Source organism: Arachis hypogaea, chromosome 18 (assembly GCF_003086295.3).
Source record: "Arachis hypogaea cultivar Tifrunner chromosome 18, arahy.Tifrunner.gnm2.J5K5, whole genome shotgun sequence".
Lineage (NCBI taxonomy): Eukaryota > Viridiplantae > Streptophyta > Magnoliopsida > Fabales > Fabaceae > Arachis > Arachis hypogaea.
In genome coordinates this window covers 52,561,484-52,584,098 of record NC_092053.1, presented here as the reverse complement: position 1 = coordinate 52,584,098, position 22,615 = coordinate 52,561,484, and the positions used below count along the sequence as shown (strand labels likewise).

General features: G+C 33.0%; 2 protein-coding genes and 1 non-coding gene across 3 annotated transcripts; 2 read left to right on the top strand and 1 right to left on the bottom strand.

Moving 5' to 3' along the window:
- Positions 1 to 3,199: 3,199 nt before the first annotated feature.
- On the bottom strand, positions 3,200 to 3,622 carry LOC112770015 (probable arabinosyltransferase ARAD1). Its single transcript, XM_025814450.1, has one exon. The coding sequence runs from the start codon at positions 3,620 to 3,622 to the stop codon at positions 3,200 to 3,202; it is 423 nt and encodes a 140-aa protein (XP_025670235.1).
- Positions 3,623 to 6,543: 2,921 nt separating this feature from the next.
- LOC112772253 (glutathione S-transferase 3) lies at positions 6,544 to 8,806 on the top strand. The gene is made up of 2 exons (XM_025817157.2): positions 6,544 to 7,369; positions 8,197 to 8,806. Exons 1-2 carry the CDS (start codon positions 7,055 to 7,057, stop codon positions 8,542 to 8,544), a joined length of 663 nt encoding a protein of 220 aa, XP_025672942.1. The 5' UTR covers positions 6,544 to 7,054; the 3' UTR covers positions 8,545 to 8,806.
- An 11,702-nt stretch (positions 8,807 to 20,508) lies between these two features.
- On the top strand, positions 20,509 to 20,616 carry LOC112774642 (small nucleolar RNA R71). The gene has a single exon (XR_003189117.1). It is a non-coding gene; the product is annotated as a small nucleolar RNA R71 (small nucleolar RNA).
- The last annotated feature ends 1,999 nt before the right edge of the window (positions 20,617 to 22,615 follow it).

The window sequence follows — 22,615 nt, the reverse complement described above, 5'->3', positions numbered from 1 at the left end:
GAGTGAGGGAGGCAGTGAGAGGGACATTGTGTGAGGAGAGAGCTCATTGTAAATTAGGGTTCAAAAATTACGTTTTCTTTTAATTTATTTTGAAATTTAATTTGTTTAATATATTGATTAGTAAAAAAATAATAGTGACTGATTTAGCAACCAATTAATTTATAACAAATTTTTTAGTGGTCGTAAATTCAGTCGCTAAAAATTACAATAGCATTCGATTTAACGACCAATTGCTCTAACTCCATGATTTTATAGTTGGTCGCTAAAATCGGTTGCTATATTATCCCTTAGCAACCGATTTAGCGATCGCTACATTAGCGACCAACTGTTTCTTCAGCCTATTTTTCTATCGGTTGCTAATTCAGTCACTAAATTATAAAATAGCAACCAATTTAGCGACCAACTAATTTAAAATCTGCATTTTAAAGTTGGTCACTAAATCAGTTGCTATTTTAACACTTAGCAACTGATTTTGCGACCAACTTCTTAGCAACCGATTTAGCGACCAACAATTATTAAGCTTGTTTTTATATTGGTCACAAAATCGGTTGCTAAATTAAAAATAGCGACCGATTTAGTAAACAACGGACTCCAAAAGCCTTTTTTTGTTTTGATTGCTAATTCGGTCACTAAATTTAAAAATAGCGACTAATTTTAGCGACCAAGAGTGGGTAGTCACTAAATCACTCGCTAATTGAAATTTAGCGACCGATTTAGCAACCAACTTTTTCTTTTCCTAAAAAATTTTGATTGGTCGCAAAATCGGTCGCTAATAGCGACCGATTTTGTTGGTTACTAAAATCCGTCGCTATTCTGAAACTTTCTTGTAGTGCTCGTTCGACACATGTGTCTTCTATGTCCAATCGTGTGCTTTAATAAAAAACAAAAAAATTCTTCTTCAAACACGGTTGAATACACTTAAATATCATCATATGTCTGCGTGTCTAATTTGATTCTAAACATGTATTCTCGAAATAAAGTTAGAAATAGTATATATTATTAATTATTAATTAAAACAAAAAATATTTTAAATACTTTATATAATAAAAAATACTAAATTAATTAAAAAAATTATTTATATTTTAATATCACTAAAATACTAAATATTATTATAATTTGTCTAAAAATATTTTATATATATCTTGTATCTCCATGTCTTATAAAAATTTTAAAATAGTGTGTCTGCATTCCTGTATTATATCGTATTTCATGTCTGTATTAATATCCGTACATCATAGTTAATATGTAATTCTTCTTAAGATACTAGAATTTGTTAATCCCAATTGCTATTTGGGGAGAAATGCACCAATACAAACTAAGAATTTTGCAATTCATAAAAAGCATATAAAATCAGATACACGTACCTTATCAATTGAGGGTGAGGTAGCAAGGGAAAGGAGGAAGAGAAAACCAATAACAATGAACATGCCTGCAATCCTGAGAAACAACGATAACACTATTTGAATGAGATTAGAAATTGAATTTTGGAAAAAGAACAAGTTGAATGAAAAAATCTTGAAAAAAAGGAGGTAAACTACCAAATTCATTGATACAAGATGAAATATAATTTAGCAGTAAATCATGCATTTGACCCAATTTGATGGAGAGCGTTCGATTTTGCCGTAATGAATATTGCGTCTGTGCCAATTAAGAGAGCTCAGATTAATTTATTATCATGGAAAAATGAGTCCATGGCAAACTTCTAAGTAATTTGGTCACAGAGATAAAGTTGTTGCAATTCATTGCTATAGTAAGGAATTTTCGCCACTGATTTGAAGTTAAATTTGCTAGGTAACTAATAGGGGATTTAGGCAACTCCTACCAATTCTTATTGAACTGGACCTAAAGTCCACTAAAACAAAAAAAAAATTTACTCCGTTTATACTCTTATTAACCCTAGTTTAAAAAAAAAAAAACATGCAGCCGCTTCACTCTCCTACTCTACAGACCGTCATCTGTGCCGTTATCCTCCATCAAAGACCACATTTGTGCCGCCGTCGCCTCCTCCAATGCTGCTGTGAACGAGCCCATCACGCCGTGTTGCTTTTGCTGCGAGGATGCCGTCCACCACAGTTGAGAAGTCACGCCAAGTCGTACGCTTCTTCTGCCGCGCTGCACAGCCTTCCATTCCGTCGCCACTGCGTCGTTGCGCCATGTTGTCTGCCTCTTCCATCATGTCGCGCCGCAACCGGCTTGACGCCGTGTCTCTTCCTCCTCCTCCATCGTGTCTTGCCTCCTCCTCTCCTCTTCCATCACGCCATCAAGTCACGTCCCATCCTCCAAAGGTTTGTGGATGTTGTTTCTTCAATTTGCTGGATGTTCCTTTTATTCGAGATTGGATATTTCTTTTATTTGAGATTGGATGTTTCTTGTGTCCTTGCACCAGCGACGTGAATGGTGTTCTGCACGATGAGACGGTGGTCTATGCGATGAGAATGGTGGCGCACTGCTTGATGGACCACACGTGCAACTCGCTCAAGAAATCTGGCGAGAACGATGGTGCACCACGGAGGCAGCGATGCAGTTGTTTATGCAGCGGGAACAATGGCGCACTGTAGTAGCAGCGAAGCGGTGGTCTACACGAGAGAGAAGATTGACGCTATGAAAAAAAAATTGACGTCAATGTGTTTAGGGAGTGGTTAATTTACTAAATCTTTATTATTTAAAAGGTGATTGCTACGGTACGATGATAAATTCATACGTATCGATACGTTTAAAATATGGACAAATAACAATAAGACTTGTGGAATTTATTTTCCACGTCAGCATTTAATTTTTTCCTTTTTAAATATATAGTATATCACAACTTTTACTAAAATACCATTTTAATTAAATAAAAATAAAAAACATTTATTTATTTAATTTTATAAAAAGATTTAAACATCTTTTCTTTATTTGATTAGACAAAAATACCCTTTTAAATTAATCAAATTTTAGAATTCAATTAATTCTAATTTTATAGTTTCAAATAATTGAAACAACAAAACAAAAACATATTAAAAAAACAAAAAATCAAAATTGTTCTTCATCTGTGTTAAACATATTAAAAAAATAAAAAACTAAAATTGTTCTTCGTCTGAATTCAAAAACCCTCTCGTTCACCACATCCTATGAGGGTAAGGAACCACCACATCCTTCACCAGAGAACCCTGATCCCCTGTCAACCTCCCAAACCCAACCACAAGAAGCACACTATTCTTCACCTTATCCACACATGCAACAGCGACTTGGGGTCCGCCGCCGTGAACACGTGGTCCCTCCCTCCACTCCTCTGCCAGTACTTCTGCCCCTCCAGCCACTCCACCAGCGCTTCCTGCGTCTCCTTGTCACTGTAAGCCGCCTCCGACCCATCGCCTTGTTGGCTCGTCGACACCAACTGGCTCAGCGACGAGAAGAACGGCACGTAGAACAGCTCCGCTTCTTCCGGGTCCATCACCTGGGTCACCAGTGACCCTATCCGATCTGACTCTGGACGGTTCATGTCCAGGAACAGAAACCACTCTCCCATGTGCTGGTGTCCCGGGTAGCTCAGTGAGGTTAGATTCTCTGGCGTGCCGCCGCCTTCGGAGGCGGATCGGGTAGCGATGACACCGTAGGTGAACCGAATGGGAAGGTCATACATGTAGACCTTAATGGCGGACGAGGAATCTGCAGTGGCTATGGCGGCGGTGTCGGAGCAGGGTTGACTGGCGGAGGCAAAATTTACCGATTCAGATTCTGGTATGGTGGTGTGGCGGTTCGGGAAGGTGTTGAAGAGTGCGCAAGTGACGAAGATTACGAAGAAGATTTTGCGTTTGGGAATAAAGGAGGGATGTTTAAGTCTTTTTATAAAATTAAATAAATATTTTTTTTATTTTTATTTAATTAAAAGGGTATTTTAGTAAAAATGGTGACATACTATATATTTAAAAAAGAAAAAATTAAATGCTGATGTGAAAAATAAATTCCACATGTCTTATTGTTATTTGTCTATATTTAAACGTATCGGTACGTATGAATTTATCATCGTATCGTAGCAAACACCTATTTAAAAATGTAATTAATATCATAATCAGATTCTGATTTTAAAAAATAATATAAAATTAATTAATATAAAATAGAATTGTTTAAAATTGACTAGTTTTGGAGTTGGTTTTTTAGTTTTTTTTTTTTTGAAATTGTGAAAAATTTTCCGTGGCTGACTTCTGTTTTTTTTATAATGTTATTTTTTTATTATAATTTAATCATGCACTCCAAAAGATTTTAATTTTTCGTTTGTTTGGCTATAATAAATATTATCTTATTTTCTTTTAATAAATCTCTTTTACAAGTATATATTTTTAATTTCATTTTACTTGAACTTTATCATAGATTTATGATTTAATATTAGCTCATTATCGTAATATTTTTATTCGGGCAAATCACAATAATAAGCCAAGGGGAGTAAAATTTTACAGGAATCAACCAAAACGAAAACTGCGAACTCCATTTCTACATAATTCGAACCAGCTAAGTTCAAATTATACACAAACACACGCACATACTAATTCGAATCAGCTGGGTTCGAATTATACACAAACACACGCACACCAGCTGGGTTCGAATTATAGATAAACACACGTACACACTAATTCGAACACGCTAGGTTCGAATTACACACAGTAATTCATGGTATAATTCGAATTATGCTGTTAAAAATTAATAATTTATTAAAAAAAATTTATTAAAAAATTTATTAAAAAAATTAATAATTTAAAAATTAAAAAATATATATTTAATTTCATACGTTAAAAAAAAGCTAGCAAAATATTTAATTACGAGACTTCTTTAAAATATTAATGAGCTATCAATTCGAATTTCATACAATATTTTTCTGTCCATTTTTAATAGCTCATGAATATTTTTTAATAAATTTTTTTAATAAATTTATTTAAATTATACTACAAAAAATATTTTATCCTATGCAAAATAATTTAAAAAAAAAAAGGCTTAAAAAATATTAGGAGTACTATAAAAATTTGTAATGTTCTAATAACTTAGGTAAATACATGCATGTACTCAAATTTTAAATAAAATACTCTACATAGTCAATAATAATTTAGAAATGAAAGAAAATATTTTATTTCATACAAAATAATTAAAAAATATATTTTATTCTATACAAAATAATTTTAAAAAATGGCTTAAAAGATGTTATGAGTACTATAAAAGTTTGTAATATTATAGTGATTTAGGTAAATACATAATAAAAATATTTTTTCTTTGATTTCTAAATTATTAGTGACTATATAGAGTATTTCTTTAATGTCCTAAGTCATTAGGACATTACAAATTTTTATAGTACTTCTAACATCTTTTAAGCTATTTTTTAAATTATTTTGCATAGAATAAAATATTTTTTTTGTGGTATAATTTAAATAAATTTATTAAAAAATATTCATAAACTATCAAGAATGGGTAGAAGAGTATTGTATAGAATTCGAATTGCTCACCATATAATTTGAATCAGAGTGATTCGAACTTCTCCATGCGTAATTCGAATCATGTAATATCTCATCAAATAATTTAAATAATTTTATTAAAAAATTATCATGAATATTTTTTAATAAATTTATTTAAATTATACCATAAAAAAATATTTTATTCTATGCAAAATAATTTAAAAAAATGCTTAAAAGATGTTAGGAGTATTATAAAAATTTGTAATATCCTAATGACTTATGACATTAAAGAAATACTCTACATAGTCAATAATAATTTAGAAATTAAAGAAAAAATATTTTTATCATGTATTTACCTAAATCACTAGAATATTACAAATTTTTATAGTACTCCTAATATTTTTTAAGCCATTTTTTAAATTATTTTGCATAGGATAAAATATTTTTTGTAGTATAATTTAAATAAATTTATTAAAAAAATTCATGAGCTATTAAAAATGGACAGAAAAGTATTGTATGAAATTCGAATTGATAGCTCATTAATATTTTAAAGAAGTCTCGTAATTAAATATTTTGTTAGTTTTTTTTTAACGTATGAAATAAAATATATATTTTTTTAATAAATTTTTTTTAATAAATTATTAATTTTTTAACAGCATAATTCAAATTATACCATAAATTACTGTGTGTAATTCGAATCTAGCTGGTTCGAATTAGTGTGTGCGTGTGTTTATGTATAATTCGAACTTAGCTGGTTCGAATTATATAGAAATAAAGTTCGATTTTAGCCGATTCAAACTATATATAAATGTGTATTGGTTGATTTATAAAACAATTTTTGTTTTGGTTAATTCCTGTAAAATTTTGCTTCCCTGACTTATTATTGTGATATGCCATTTTTATTCTTCTTCATCATCTATGCATACATAGCACAACATAGATCCTTATAATAGTATTTACATAAATAAAAAAGGATTTATTAATTGGATAATGAAGACAAACTTATGGTTGCCACATCTTCTTGAAGGAGATTAAATACAAAACGCAATCCACATAAATTTAGCAATATCTGAAGTCGTCAGATATTTTTCCTTTTATATACAGAGAGAGAATATATTTATTTATTAGAAATCCTATATGGACAAAAAAAAAAGACAAAAAAAATTAGGCATCCTATATCCCTAATTTAATATTGTTTGTATTTTTATTATTTTTTAATATTTTAATTTTTAAAGTATTTTTGACATGACAATAATTAATCTATAATGAATTTAAAGATTATTTATCAATTTTTGTTGACTAATTAATAATTACATGAACAAAACGAAATTTAAATTTTTGACATTTATTTTAATAAACGAGTGAATTAAGTATTCAATTAACCTAAGTTAATTTTTATATTATTATTATTATTATTATTATTATTATTATTATTTATAAAAATTTCAAATTGGATAAAAATAAATGTTAAAAACTTTCACGCGAAACTTGCGTGTTTATATGGCAATATTCTCAAATTATTGGTGGTGCCTAACTCCATCCATAACCATAAATAGGGGTACAAGTAGCTAGCGAGTAGCCACTTCTCAAACTTGCATTGAGTCTTGAGTGTTTCGTGACTTGCAACAGCAACAATGGCAGACGAGGTTGTTCTGTTGGATACATGGGCCAGCATGTTTGGTATGAGGGTTAGACTTGCTTTGGCTGAAAAGGGTGTCAATTATGACTATAAGGAACAAGATATCGAAAACAAGAGCCCTTTGCTTCTTCAGATGAACCCAATTCACAAGAAGATCCCAGTTCTGATCCACAATGGTAGAATAATTTGTGAATCTGCAATTATAGTGCAGTACATTGATGAGGTTTGGAATGACAAATCTCCTTTCATGCCTTCTGATCCTTATGAGAGAGCTGAAGCTAGATTCTGGGTTGATTTCATTGACAAAAAGGTACCTCCTTTATTCTTAGTATTTCTTACAATCCTGTTATATTCTTCTCCTCTCTTTAATTTTGGTGGGTATAATGAATGATTTGAAGGTCTATGATTTTATCTCTCTTGTATAATTTTATCTTGTTCATACCAACGACAAATTGGTGTATTAATGGTGCAGGACTATAGTTATATAAAGAGAACGTCTAGAGGCCAGTATTTTTATTAAAATTTGGTCTACACTTAATCATAAAATAAATGAGTAATCTCACACCATTGACCAGCGACAAACCCTTAAATGGAGTTCGGTATCGCGATAAATTAGTCTTTAACCTGCCGGATTGGGGAATACCATAGAAAACCAAAAAATATTGATGATAACTAATTGATAACTAGACATCACAAATTCTGCTGTCCCTATAACTCCTCTTTAATTTGTTCATTAATTAAATGACGTACAGCGTGTTAGTTCCTAATCAATCTGTGTACTAAAATGTCATAAATACACTTTTTCGCATCAAATATTTAATATGTGACGTTCCACATACCACGTATCCGTCGTTCTCTTATCGAAACGTAGTAGGACTCCATGATTTTGTCTTTGTGGTATCGATTTCGTGGAACCCTCTATGTTGAAGCTAAGCCATATTATTTTGGAATTTTGTGGTAATTAATCTTTCTACCCTTTTACCTGTCATTATCATTTAATTTTTATGGTAAATTCTTGGATGAGTCTTTTTATCTAAGAATGCATATTGGTCCAAAAAAAGACTTAAAAATTATATAGATAAAATAGAAAGAAGGAAATATATAATTTATTCAATATCAATGTTGATTATATTGCAGACATATGTAACATGGAGGAAAATGTGGCTTTCCGAAGGAGAAGAGCATGAGGCAAGCAAGAAAGAGTTGATTTCTATTTTCAAGCAACTTGAAGATGTATTGGGAGACAAAACATTTTATGGAGGTGACACATTTGGGTTTCTTGACATTGCTCTAATCACATTTTCTCGTTGGTTTTATACCTACGAGACTTATGGAAACTTTAAAATGGAAGTAGAGTGCCCCAAACTAATGGCATGGGTCAAAAGGTGCTTTCAGAGAGAGACTGTGTCCAAGACACTCCCTGATGACAAGAAGGTCTATGATTACGTGTTTGCTTGGGAGAAAAGACTTAAAAATAATAAATAAATTAATTTTCCTCAACATATGTATTTTCAAGTTAAATGTTATCCTTTGTGTAATTTGTTTTATGGTATTATGCTGTGTTGTGTTTATTAGGAATGATCTTGTGTTGTGTTTGGTAGGTTTTGGGGATATGGTAATTCGTGGCTTTGATAGACACTCTGGTGTGTCAAATATTTGAAGCTGAGGAGGGTTGAATAATTTTATGTCTGTCTAAATTGTGCAATTATGATCAATAAAAAAGCTTGTGTTATATTTGGCTTATAAATGTTTCGTTACCATAGTTTTTCTGTCAAGAGTACCAAAATCTGCTTAAAAGATAATTAAAAAAGAATTGTATATTTAAAATCTGCTTTTAATGTAACTTTTTAATTTAAGATGTATAAAATGGTGAAACTTTAGAATTTAAAATATATTTATAACCTTTTAAAAAAATTTCTTGAAAAGTTTTTATTGTACAACAAGACTTTTAATTTTCTTAACCAATATAATAATCTGGAAGGCATTCAAATTTTTCTGGTCGGTGGGAAAAAATATTAAGAACACTACAAGAATATGGCCGATTAGCTACCACAATAAGAGTCGTAAAATCATCGCTAATCTGACGCAAAATATAATTTGTGACGGATTAGTTACCGCCTAGCAACTAATGCTTTCCTCGCTAATTACAAGTCGCAGATCAGTGAGGCAAACACAATAGTCGCTAATTCATCGGAAAAATTTTTAGTTACCAATAGATAGTCGCAAATCCATCACTAAAGTTAAAGCTAATTCCATAGAAGAAATAGACTAAACGGTAGTCGCTAATTAGCGACAAAATCTACTGCAGCAGTGTCATCGCTAAATACAAGCTAACTTAGTAGACGAAATAGAATGCTTAGTTGACGCTGATTAGCGAGGAATTTTTCCGAACCTAACTCGTCGCAAGTTGTCCGCTAATATGATCGCAAATCTGTCACATTTTGTAAATCTATAGCTAATCTTTGAAAATCCTTAATCAAATTTGTAGGAATGTTGTCGCTAAACCAAAGCTATTCGAAATGAGAAAGTAGAGTTATGAAATAGTCGCTAATTTGCTAGGAAATAATATGTAGTCAATTAGTTGCAATACTATCGCAAAATATCATCGCAAATTCCTTTTAAACTAGTAACAAATCTATAGGTATCTCACAAATATTTCAGTCACAATAGAGTCTTTAATTTGTCACCATCATCAACAGCGAGTATGTCGCTAATTTTTTTAGAATATCAGTTAAGATTCCAATTTTATCGCTATACTAACATAAACATCATATTATTTTTTTATTTTAGTGATTGAACTAAGATTATAATGCATACAAATAAAATTAGTTCATCAAAATTATACATGTCTAAAAAAAATCAAACCCAACATATTTATTAAAATAAAAGTCTAATGTAACATCTCCAACATAGGCACTTCACAAATAAAATACCAAAACAAGCTAAATCTAACAATATCAGTAACTATAAAAATCAATCCAAGTAATTATTTATCAACTAAGTAAACTACCAATAAAAATAAGCTAACTTCTATAAAACCTGAAAATGCATCAAATTGCCCAATCAATTATCTATCAAATAAATAAACTACCTAAATAAGCTAAGCCTAAATTAACATAAGCCACCTAATCAATATTATTGCCAGCAAAATCTCTCTAATGGTCCTTCTTCTTGGGGGAATCCTGAAATCTTAGAAAGGAGAGATAGTAAATTACTTTGTATAGCTTCATTTACAACACTAGGCAACACTGCATTTATAGCATTAGGTAATGCTTCTTTAATAGCTTCAGTGATGTCCACTTGTGAAACTAGTTTGACTGTAGAAACACCTGTATCTTCTGGTAATGGCACATTTCTATAATCATGAATACCAATATCTAGACTGCGGCCTAACCCACGAACTTGTCCTTTCTTATTGGTTCCTGCAACTTCTGTCCACACGTCAGAATCAACTTCAGGTTGATCCAATAAATCTTCTCTATATTTTTGTGATATTGCCTCTCCATATAAGTCCTACAACAGAAAAATAAAGACATATTATTAAGAAAACTGAAAATAAATTATACTACAAAATTAAAGACACTTACAATAATTTTCTTGGATACTTCAGAAACATATTCTCCACTTTTTTTCTTATTAACATCATCATATACTTCAAGGAAAGATACACGATGCTTCAACTTAGCTTCCTGTAACAACATTTATTAGAATATAGTATCATAAATCATTTGAGATAGGCAATATTTTTTTTATACCTTTCTTCTCTTGTGTTCGCCAAATCTGATAGACCCTGCAGTGTGTAGTTTATGAGCAGGCATAGCAACCCTATTTTTTTGATCAGCCACAGACTTATTTTTCCACTTTGAATCTAACTAGTGATCAACTAAGCCATTCCAAATATCAACTTTCATTGCTTTAGGTCCATGACCCTTAATGTCAGCAATACTAGTTGAGTTTGCCTTCTTAAAAGCTCTTTCCCTTGCTCTTTTCAAAATATTAGGATAGCGGTCAAGCATTGTCCTATTCCAAACAATTCTTGCTATAGCCTTATCATAATTTGATGCAAATTCATGTTTTTCCTAAATTTAAGCATTCGAAAGACTTAGTAACTACTCAATCCAATTATATATTAAAATCGCATTGAAGCAACATCATAATCACTTACCAGGAAACCTTTACACAACTCGCCCTTCATGTTTGGACAATAATCCTGCCATCTTGGTGCTGGAGAAGGCATCCTACTTAGCAAATCTTTCGTAACGTCACGAATTACCATATGATCTGTAAATCTCTTCCTACTTTAAAAAATACAGGATTATCAAAAATAGTTTAACACACAACAACATAGATCATCAAAGCAACAACAAATTCTAGGCTTAGCTATACTACTCACAACTTTAAAATAATTCATGAAAATAACATAGATCATAAGAATGTAAAGCTCCCAAGAGTACATCAACTAAATTAAGAAAAAATAACCGCATCAATTAAATTAAGAATATATTAGAAAAAAAACAAGTAATAATCAGACCAAATATTTAGTTTACTCACGAAGCATGTATTAACGGCTGGTCACATACCATTTTCATGGAGTTGCTGTTATCCGTATTTATGTTTGCTGTTTTGACAAATTTCAGATGAAAGGAATGCAAAAAATATGCACATATTTATATTTATTTTTCTTAATTGAGCAGAAGTGATAATACTGGATCAGAAGATATAAAAGAAAAGAGATGATTTATTTATTTGAAACTATTTACTGATCATATAGTGATTTAAAATAGCCATATGTTTTGTATTTTAGTGAAATGCATTCCCTGTGTCGCAAACTTAATCTTAGATTAATATCAATGTTTTGCAAAGAAGAAGAATATCCACATATTTATATTTATTTTTCTGTTTATTTTATAAAGATAAATATAATAAATTAATAAACATTATAATATAAATGACACATATATAAGACTCTAACAGCAAACATACTTTTATGATAATTTGTGATTGCATGAAAAAAACAAGTAGGTACAAATTGGGTCAATTTTAATAAATCTAGCAATAAACTAATAAATTAAAGATACTGCACCTAATGATACCCTTCTTTTTCATTTTAAGTAGAAAGTATGCTGCTATAGAAAGGTCAAATTAATAGTATAACTACTTACGGTTTATCGCCTTTCTCTACAGCTATTAACAGCTTTCTGTTACTCCTAGTTTCAGTATGCACACTTGATTGTCCAACATTAGGTAGCTCATTATCTTCTGCGTCTAAAGCAGATGTGTCAGACAAATTCACACCTACAATGAACAAGAGAATTTTCAATTAGATGTGTAGTTATTTGTGAATATGTAAATATTTAGCAGCCGAAGTAAATCATACCATCTAATTGTGGTGACGATTGTGACAAAACTTGTGGGGATGGTTGTGATGTTGATCCCACATTCAAATGTGAAAGATGAAATTCATCATTATTATCACTCTGTTGACCTAAACAAAAAAAACACAAAAAAAAAAAGATATGATAAAACCACTTCCTTGCCTAGGATTAATTAAATCACAATAAAGACATGCAGCTCAAACCTATAGTACAACTACATACCTAACATGCGTATCGGTGGTTGAGAAGAATCAATGTCAGCAGTTTGCTCACCTAAACTCAATAAGATAAGACTACATCATATTTCCTAAATCAAGAGTTGTTAACGGTAAAATAAATTCAACGGCGAATGTATACTTGGACTACGTAAGGAAAGCCGAAATTGATCCAGACGAGTGTTTCGTATTATTCGTCTACCTCTACCTTTTGGTGTCATAATTATCTGTCAAATAAGAAATAAATTAAAAAGAAAGTGTTATTAAAATATTTAAAATACAACCAATTAAAATATTTAGAAGCGATAGTTACCAATAAAAGAGAATATTAAAACATTATTCAACAGTTTAGATCACAAAATTTGAATTAGCATATTCCAGTAAAATTAATTTAAAAGATATTCAGTACAAGATAATGACAAGATTGCACCGAGAAAAGGATTTACCGTAAACAGCTAATCTATAATGATATTACCACTAATTAAAAGAAGAAATAGTCATTAAATTTATTCCATTAACATGATATAGCACTGCAAACAGCTAGTTCAAGGAGCAAAAAAAAAAATAAAATAAAATAAAGCACTCAATATGAATATAGGAAGAGTAGTGGGTTTTCACGTGGTGCATCCATTTATCTTAGATTAACAAGGTACATTTGATTGTTTTCACGTGGTGCATCCATTTATCTTAGATTAACAAGGTACATTTGATTATTAGAACCTAAAATATGTCTATGCAATAGTGTATAATGTAGTTATTAATAACCGGCATAATTAAGATTTGAATATACAGTGAACTTAATTGATATGTAAAGTATTAAAATATAAAGAATTACTGTTATTCTTTTTTGCCTACCCCAAACTGTGTTAAGACTTTCTCTTATCCAAGTATCATAATGTTATTAGAGAGTTCATTATTCTATTTTAAAATATGAATGCAGGCATCATCAAACATGGTAGATGGCAAGCTCAGATTGAAAGAATTGCAGGCAACAAAGATCTCTATCTAGGAACTTTTAGTAAGTGAATCTAGGCATCTAGCTATTCTATTTCACTTCTATTTTCTATTCTCTGTGGTAATTCAGTAGCACATGCCAACCAAAATTTTTAATTATGGGCAAAGAAACCTCCAAGTAATTACTAAAACAAGAAAAAGAACCATGATTACTAATTTTTGGTGCCTCACTTTCAATTGCGTTGAATTAAATAAAACACCTCCTAAAATGTCATGACTCATTAGGTACACGTACATATAGAATCAATGAAAGCAATAATCGATAGATACATTAAAATTGGATGAACCTATAATAAACTGTGTAAAAAAAGTTATTACCAAAATAACAGCGCAAAAATAAAATAATATCTTTATTTATTTTATTTAATCAAAAGAGCATTTTACTATGGAAAATAACCGTATCTTTTAAGGGTTTGAGAAAAAATAATTTGGGTTTGGGAAGAGATGATTTTAAAGGTTTAAAAACATTTTTCAATCTCAAGATGCATGGTTTCCATGAACAATAAAATTCACAACAGCAGCAGAATATATATATGTAAAACCATATGCATTAATACTTTACATATACCTTATTGCAAAAGAAAAAAAAAGAAAGAAAGAAAAAAGAGAAATATATATATATATATATATATATATATATATATATATATATATATATATATATATACTAAATAGAAGAAGAAAGAAGAAAAAAAAAAGAAAAAAAAAGAGAAGCAATAAAAAAGGGGACAAAATGCCCCTAAGTGAAGCTCAATAATAATCAATGCATATGTGTTGTGATAAAACGAAAGAATGCATGAGTATGTGAAAGAGTGAAGAATGAGTAGTTAGGCTTGTCTTAGGTTTTTATAGGTTGTTGCATAGGCTAGGTGGGAAGCTTATGTTAATCAAAGATTCAAATTTCGAGCTCACTTATCCATATACAACCTTACCTTGACCCTAGCCCCATTACAACCTAAGAAAAGAACTCATGATATGTGTATGCATGCATTGAATAAGTTTCGATTGTTAGATGAAAAACAAATTTTAGAAATCATGATTAGAGGAGAATTGAGTGAATCAACCCTAAACACTTGAGCGACTAGAGTGCAAACACTTACAGTGAGGGTTTGATGCTCAATTCCTTGTTCCCGGCTGGTGCACGAAATTGTGATCTCAGGCAACGGTGCCAAAAACTCTGTACGCACGTCTTAATAAATCGTTTTTCATTCACAACTTCGATATAACTAGCCAGCAAGTGCACTGGGTCGTCCAAGTAATAAACTTTACGTGAGTAAGGGTCGATCCCACGGAGATTGTCGGCTTGAAGCAAGCTATGGTTACCTTGTAAATCTCAGTCAGACGGATAATAATTGATTATGGAGTTTTCGAAATTTAATAATAAATAGACAGAAAATAAAGATAGAAATACTTATGTATATCACTGGTGAGAATTTCAGATAAGCGTATAGAGATGCTTTCGTTCCTCTGAATCTCTGCTTTCCTGCTGTCTTCATCCAATCAGTCTTACTCCTTTCTATGGCAAGCTTTATGTAGGGCATCACCGTTGTCAATGGCTACATCCCATCCTCTTTGTGAAAAAGGTCCAAATGCTCTGTCATGGCACAGCTAATCATCTGTCGGTTCTCGATCATACTGGAATAGGATCCATTGATCCTTTTGCGTCTGTCACTACGCCCAGCACTCGCGAGTTTTAAGCTCGTCACAGCCATCCCTTCCCAAATCCTACTTGGAATACCACAGACAAGGTTTAGACTTTTCGGATCTCAAGAATGGCCATCCATGGGTTCTAACTTATACCACGAAGACACTAATAACTCGGACTCGGTCCCCTGTATTAGATATCCAAGAGATATCCATTCAATCTAAGGTAGAACGGAAGTGGTTGTCAGGCACGCGTTCGTGGGGGAATGATGATGATTGTCACGTTCATTACATTCATGTTGAAGTGCGAATGAATATCTTAGAAGCGGAATAAATTGAGTTGAATAGAAAAACAGTAGTACTTTGCATTAATCTTTGAGGAACAGCAGAGCTCCACACCTTGATCTATGGAGTGTAGAAACTCTACCGTTGAAAATACATAAGTGAAAGGTCCAGGCATGGCCGAGAGGCCATCCCCCTAAACGTGATCAATAGTCTCCTAAGATGAACAATAGATTAAAACTGAGAACAAAGATGTCTAATACAATAGTAAAAAGTCCTATTTATACTAAACTAGTTACTAGGGTTTACAGAAGTAAGTAATTGATGCATAAATCCACTTCCGGGGCCCACTTGGTGTGTGCTTGGGCTGAGCTTAAATGTTACACGTGCAGAGGCTCTTTCTGGAGTTGAACGCCAGGTTGTAACGTATTTCTGGTGTTCAACTCTGGTTTGTGACGTGTTTTTGGCGTTTAACTCCAGACAGCAGCGTAGAACTGGTGTTCAACGCCCTTTTACGTCATCTAAACGCGACCAAAGTATGGAGTATTATATTTTGCTGGAAAGCCCTGAATTTCTACTTTCCAACGCAATTGGAAGCGCGCCATTTTGAGTTCTGTAGCTCCAGAAAATCCACTTTGAGTGCAGGGAGGTCAGAATCCAACAGCATCAGCAGTCCTTCTTCAACCTCTGAATCTGATTTTTGCTCAAGTCCCTCAATTTCAGCCAGAAAATACCTGAAATCACAGAAAAACACACAAACTCATAGTAAAGTCCAGAAATGTGAATTTAACATAAAAACTAATGAAAACATCCCTAAAAGTAACTAGATCCTACTAAAAACATACTAAAAACAATGCCAAAAAGCGTATAAATTATCCGCTCATCACAACACCAAACTTAAATTGTTGCTTGTCCCCAAGCAACTAAAAATCAAATAGGATAAAAAGAAGAGAATATACTATAAATTCTAAACTATCAATGAAACATAGCTCCAATCAGATGAGCGGGACTTGTAGCTTTTTGCCTCTTGAATAGTTTTGGCATCTCACTTTATCCATTGAGGTACAGAATGATTGGCATCTATAGGAACTCAGAGTTCAGATAGTGTTATTGATTCTCCTAGTTCAGTATGTTGATTTTTGAACACAGCTACTTTATGAGTCTTGGCCGTGGCCCTAAGCACTTTGTTTTCCAGTATTACCACCGGATACATAAATGCCACAGACACATAACTGGGTGAACTTTTTCAGATTGTGACTCAGCTTTGCTAAAGTCTCCAATTAGAGGTGTCCAGGGTTCTTAAGCACACTCTTCTTTTGCTTTGGACCTTGACTTTAACCGCTCAGTCTCAAGTTTTTACTTGACACCTTCACGCCACAAGCACATGGTTAGGGACAGCTTGATTTAGCCGCTTAGGCCAGGATTTTTTTCCTTTAGGCCCTCCTATCCACTGATGCTCAAAGCCTTGGGATCCTTTTTATTTACCCTTGCCTTTTGGTTTTAAGGGCTATTGGCTTTTTGCTCTTGCCTTTTGGTTTTAAGAGCTTTTGGCTTTTTCTGCTTGCTTTTTCTCTTTTTTTTTTTTCTATATTTTTTTTTCGCCATTTTTTTTTCTGCAAGCTTTGTTCTTTGCTGCTTTTTCTTGCTTCAAGAATCATTTTTATGATTTTTCAGATTATCAAATAACATGTCTCCTTATCATCATTCTTTCAAGAGCCAACATATTTAACATTCTAAAACACCAACTTCAAAAGACATATGCACTGTTCAAACATATATTCCGAAAACAAAAAGTATTGTCACCACATCAATATGATTAAACTAAGTTCAAGGATAAATTCGAAACTCATGTACTTCTTGTTCTTTTGAATTAAAACATTTTTTCATTTAAGAGAGGTGATGGATTCATAGGACATTCATAACTTTAAGACATAGTTACTAAATACTAATGATCATGTAATAAGACACAAACATGGATGAGCACTTAACATAAAGAAAACGAAAAACAGAGAATTTAAGAACAAGGAATGAATCCACCTTAGTGATGGTGGCATTTCCTTCTTGAGGAACCAATGATGTCCTTGAGCTCTTCTATGTCTCTTCCTTGTCTTTGTTGCTCCTCCCTCATTGCTTTTTGATCTTCTCTAATTTCATGAAGGATGATGGAGTGCTCTTGATGTTCCACCCTTAATTGTCCCATGTTGGAACTTAATTCTCCTAGAGAGGTGTTGATTTGCTCCCAATAGTTTTGTGGAGGAAAATGCATTTGAGGCATCTCCGGGATTTCTTGATGATGAGCTTCTTCATGTGCCTGTTGAGATCCATGAATGTGCTCTCTTGTTTGCTCCATCCTTTTCTTAGTGATGGGTTTGTGAGATGAATCTTTCCATCTCCCATGGCTCAGAGGTGGAAGCAATTGTTTTCCCTTTCCTCTTTCTTGAGGTTTCTCTGGCCTTAGGTGCCATTAATGGTTATGGAAAAACAAAAAAGCTATGCTTTTATCACACCAAACTTAGAATGTTGCTCGTCCTCGAGCAAAAGAAGAAAGAATAGAAGAAGAAGAAGAAGAAGAAGAAGATATGGAGGAGATGGAGGGATGTGTGTATTCGGCCATATGGGTGGGAGTTGGGTAGGGAGGAGATGTTGAATTTTGAAGGTAGGTGGAGTTTATGATGTAGGTTTATGGGGAAGAGTGGATGTTGGGAAGAGAGGATGAACATTGAGAAGAGGGAAGAGAATGAGTGGTGGTAGTGGGGATCCTGTGGGATCCACAGATCCTGAGATGATCCTGTGAGGTTCACAGATCTTGAGGTGTCAAGGATTTACATCCCTGCACCAATTAGGCATGTAAAATGCCTTTGCATGCAATTCTGGCGTTTAAACGCCGGATTGATGCTTGTTCTGGGCGTTCAGCGCCAGCTCTTCTTCACTGTGCATTTCTGGCGTCTGAACGCCAGGATGCTCCAGAAACATGCTCTGTTCTGGCATTGAACGCTAGACAGATGCTCCTTACTGGCGTTTAAACGCCAGTGAGATCCTCCTCCAGGGTGTGATTTTTCTTCTGCTGTTTTTGATTCTGTTTTCAATTTTTTGATTTATTTTGTGACTCCACATGATCATGAACCTATAAAGACATATAACTAATAAAAATATAATTAAATAAAAATTGGGTTGCCTCCCAACAAGCGCTTCTTTAATGTCCATAGCTTGACAGTGGGCTCTCATGGAGCCTTACAGATGTTCAAAGCATTGTTGAGACTCCCCAACACCAAACTTAGAGTTTGGATATGGGAGTTCAACACCAAACTTAGAATTTGGTTGTGGCCTCCCAACACCAAACTTAGAGTTTGACTGTGGGGGCTTTGGTTGACTCTGTTTTGAGAGAAGCTTACTGTGCCTCTTTTCCATGTTTACAGAAGGATGTCCTTGAGTTTTAAACTCAAGGGAGTCCTCATTCAATTGAAGAACTAGTTCACCTCTGTTAACATCAATCACAGCTCTTGCTGTGGCTAGGAAGGGTCTTCCAAGGATGATGGATTCATCCTCATCCTTCCCAGTATCTAGGATTATGAAATCAGCAGGGATGTAAAGGCCTTCAACCTTTACTAACACGTCCTCTACTTGTCCATAAGCCTGTTTTCTTGAGTTGTCTGCCATCTCTAATGAGATTTTAGCAGCTTGCACCCCAAAGATTCCCAGTTTCTCTATTACAGAGAGGGGCATGAGGTTTATCCCTGAACCAAGGTCACATAGAGCATTCTCAAAGGTCATGGTGCCTATGGTACAAGGTATTAGGAACTTTCCAGGATCATGTTTCTTCTGAGGCAATGTCAGTTGATCCAGATCACTCAGTTCATTGGTGAACAAGGGAGGTTCATCTTTCCAAGTCTCAATACCAAAAAATTTGGCATTCAGCTTCATGATTGCACCAAGGTACTTGGTAACTTGCTCCTTAGTAACATCCTCATTCTCTTCAGAAGAGGAATACTCATCAGAGCTCATGAATGGCATAAGGAGGTTTAATGGAATCTCTATGGTCTCTAGATGAGCCTCAGATTCCTTTGGTTCCTCAGAGGGAAACTCCTTATTGATCACTGGACGTCCCAGGAGGTCTTCCTCCTTGGGATTCACGTCCTCCTCCTCTTTTGTGGTTTCGGCCATGATGGTCATTTCAATGGCCTTGCACTCTCCTTTTGGATTTTCTTCTGTATTGCTTGGGAGAGTACTAGGAGGGATTTTAGTGACCCTTTTACTCAGTTGGCCCACTTGTGCCTCCAAATTTCTAATGGAGGACCTTGTTTCATTCATGAAACTTACAGTGGCCTTAGATAGATCAGAGACTAAGTTTGCTAAATTAGAGGTATTTTGTTCAGAGTTCTCTGTTTGTTGCTGAGTGGATGATGGAAAAGGTTTACTATTGTTAAACCTGTTTCTTCCACCATTATTAAAGCCTTGTTGAGGCTTTTGATCCTTTCATGAGAGATTTAGGTGATTTCTCCATGAGGGATTATAGGTGTTTCCATATGGTTCACCCATGTAATTCACCTCTGCTATTGCAAGTTCTCAGGATCATAAGCTTCTTCTTCAAAAGATGCCTCTTGAGTACTGTTGGATGCAGCTTGTATTCCATTCAGACTCTGAGAAATCATATTGACTTGCTGAGTCAATATTTTATTCTGAGCCAATATGGCATTCAGAGTATCAATTTCAAGAACTCCCTTCTTCTGAGGTGTCCCATTACTCACAGGATTCCTCTCAGAAGTGTACATAAACTGGTTGTTAGCAACCATGTCAATGAGTTCTTGAGCTTCTGCAGGTGTTTTCTTTAGGTGAATGGATCTACCTGCAGAAGTATCCAATGACATCTTAGCTAATTCAGACAGACCATCATAGAATATATCCAGGATGGTCCATTCTAAAAGCATGTCAGAAGGACACTTTTTGGTCAGTTCCTTGTATCTCTCCCAAGCTTCATAGAGGGATTCACCTTCTTTCTGTCTGAAGGTTTGAACATCCACTCTAAGCTTACTAAGCTTTTGAGGAGGAAAGAACTTGGCTAAGAAAGCCGTGACCAGCTTATCCCAAAAGTTCAGGCTATCTTTGGGTTGAGAGTCCAACCACACTCTAGCTTTGTCTCTTAGAGCAAAGGGGAAAAGCATGGGCCTATAGACTTCAGGATCTACTCCATTAGTCTTAATAGTATCATAGATCTGCAAGAATTCAGTTAAGAACTGAAAAGGATCTTCAGATGGAAGTCCATGGAACTTGCAGTTTTGCTGCATCAGAGAAACTAATTGAGGTTTCAGCTCAAAATTGTTTGCTCCAATGGTAGGGATGGAGATGCTTCTTCCATGTAAATTGGAATTAGGTGCAGTGAAGTCACCAAGCATCCTCCTTGCATTATTATTATTTTCGGCTGCCATCTCCTCTTCCTGTTCGAAAATTCCTGTAAGGTTGTCTCTGGATTGTTGTATTTTAGCTTCTCTTAGTTTCCTCTTCAGAGTCCTTTCAGGTTCTGGATCTGATTCAACAAGAATGTTCTTGTCCTTGCTCCTGCTCATATGAAAAAGGAGGGAACAGAAAAATAATAATAATAATAGGGATCCTTTTTGTCCAGGTATAGAGGTTCCCTTATGTATAAGAAAAGAAGAAGAAAATCTGAACTCAGAGAGAGAGGGAGTTCGGATTTTTGGTGAGTGATGTGCGGAAGAGATGTTAGTAAATAAATAAATAAATAGAAGGAGATGAGAGAGAAAGAGGAATTTCGAAAATTATTTTTGAAAAATGATTAGTGATTTTCGAAATTAATTTTTGAAAAAGGTTAGTAATTTCGAAAATTAGGAATAAAATTAAAACCAAAAATTAAAATAATTAGTTAATTAAAAAGAATTTTTTGAAAAAGAGGGAGATATTTTCGAAAATTAGAGAGAGAGAGTTAGTTAGGTAGTTTTGAAAAAGATAAGAAACAAAGAAAAAGTTAGTTAGTTAGTTGAAACAAATTTGAAAATCAATTTTGAAAAAGATAAGAAGATAAGAAGTTAGAAAAGATATTTTAAAATCAAATTTTTGAAAAAGATAAGATAAGAAGATATTTTTGAAAAGATATGATTGAAATTATTTTTTGAAAAAGATTCGATTTTTAAAATCACAATTAATGACTTGATTCACAAGAAATCACAAGATATGATTCTAGAACTTAAAGTTTGAATCTTTCTTAACACGCAAGTAACAAACTTGAAATTTTTGAATCAAAACATTAATTGATGGTGTTATTTTCGAAAATTATGATATAAGATTAAGAAAAAAGATTTTTGAAAAATATTTTTATAATTTTCGAAATTAATTAAGAAAAATGAAAAAGATTTGATTTTTGAAAAATATTTTGAAAAAGATAAGATTTTTAAATTGAAAATTTGATTTGACTCATAAAAACAACTAGATTTTAAAATTTTTTGAATAAGTCAAATCTAATTTTCAAAATTTTGAGAGAGAAAAAGGGGAAGATAATTTTTTGATTTTTTGAAATTTTTAATGATGAAAGAGAAAAACATGAAAATGATGCAATGCATGGAAATTTTTAGATCAAAATAATGAATGCATGCAAGAATGCTATGAATGTCAAGATGAACACCAAGAACACTTTAAAGATCATGATGAACATCAAGAACATATTTTTGAAAAATTTTCAATGCAAAGAAAACATGCAAGACACCAAACTTAGAAATCTTTTATGTTTAGACACTATGAATGCAAAAATGCACATGAAAAATAAGAAAAGACACAAAATAAGAAAACATCAAGATCAAACAAGAAGACTTACCAAGAACAACTTGAAGATCATGAAGAACACTATGAATGCATGAATTTTTCGAAAAAATGCATAAAAATTTTAGAAAAAATGCAATTGACACCACACTTGAAATTGACTCAAGACTCAAATAAGAAACACAAAATATTTTTGATTTTTATGATTTTATAATTTTTTTTTGGATTTTTTGAAAATTAATGTGAAAAAGAAAAATAAGG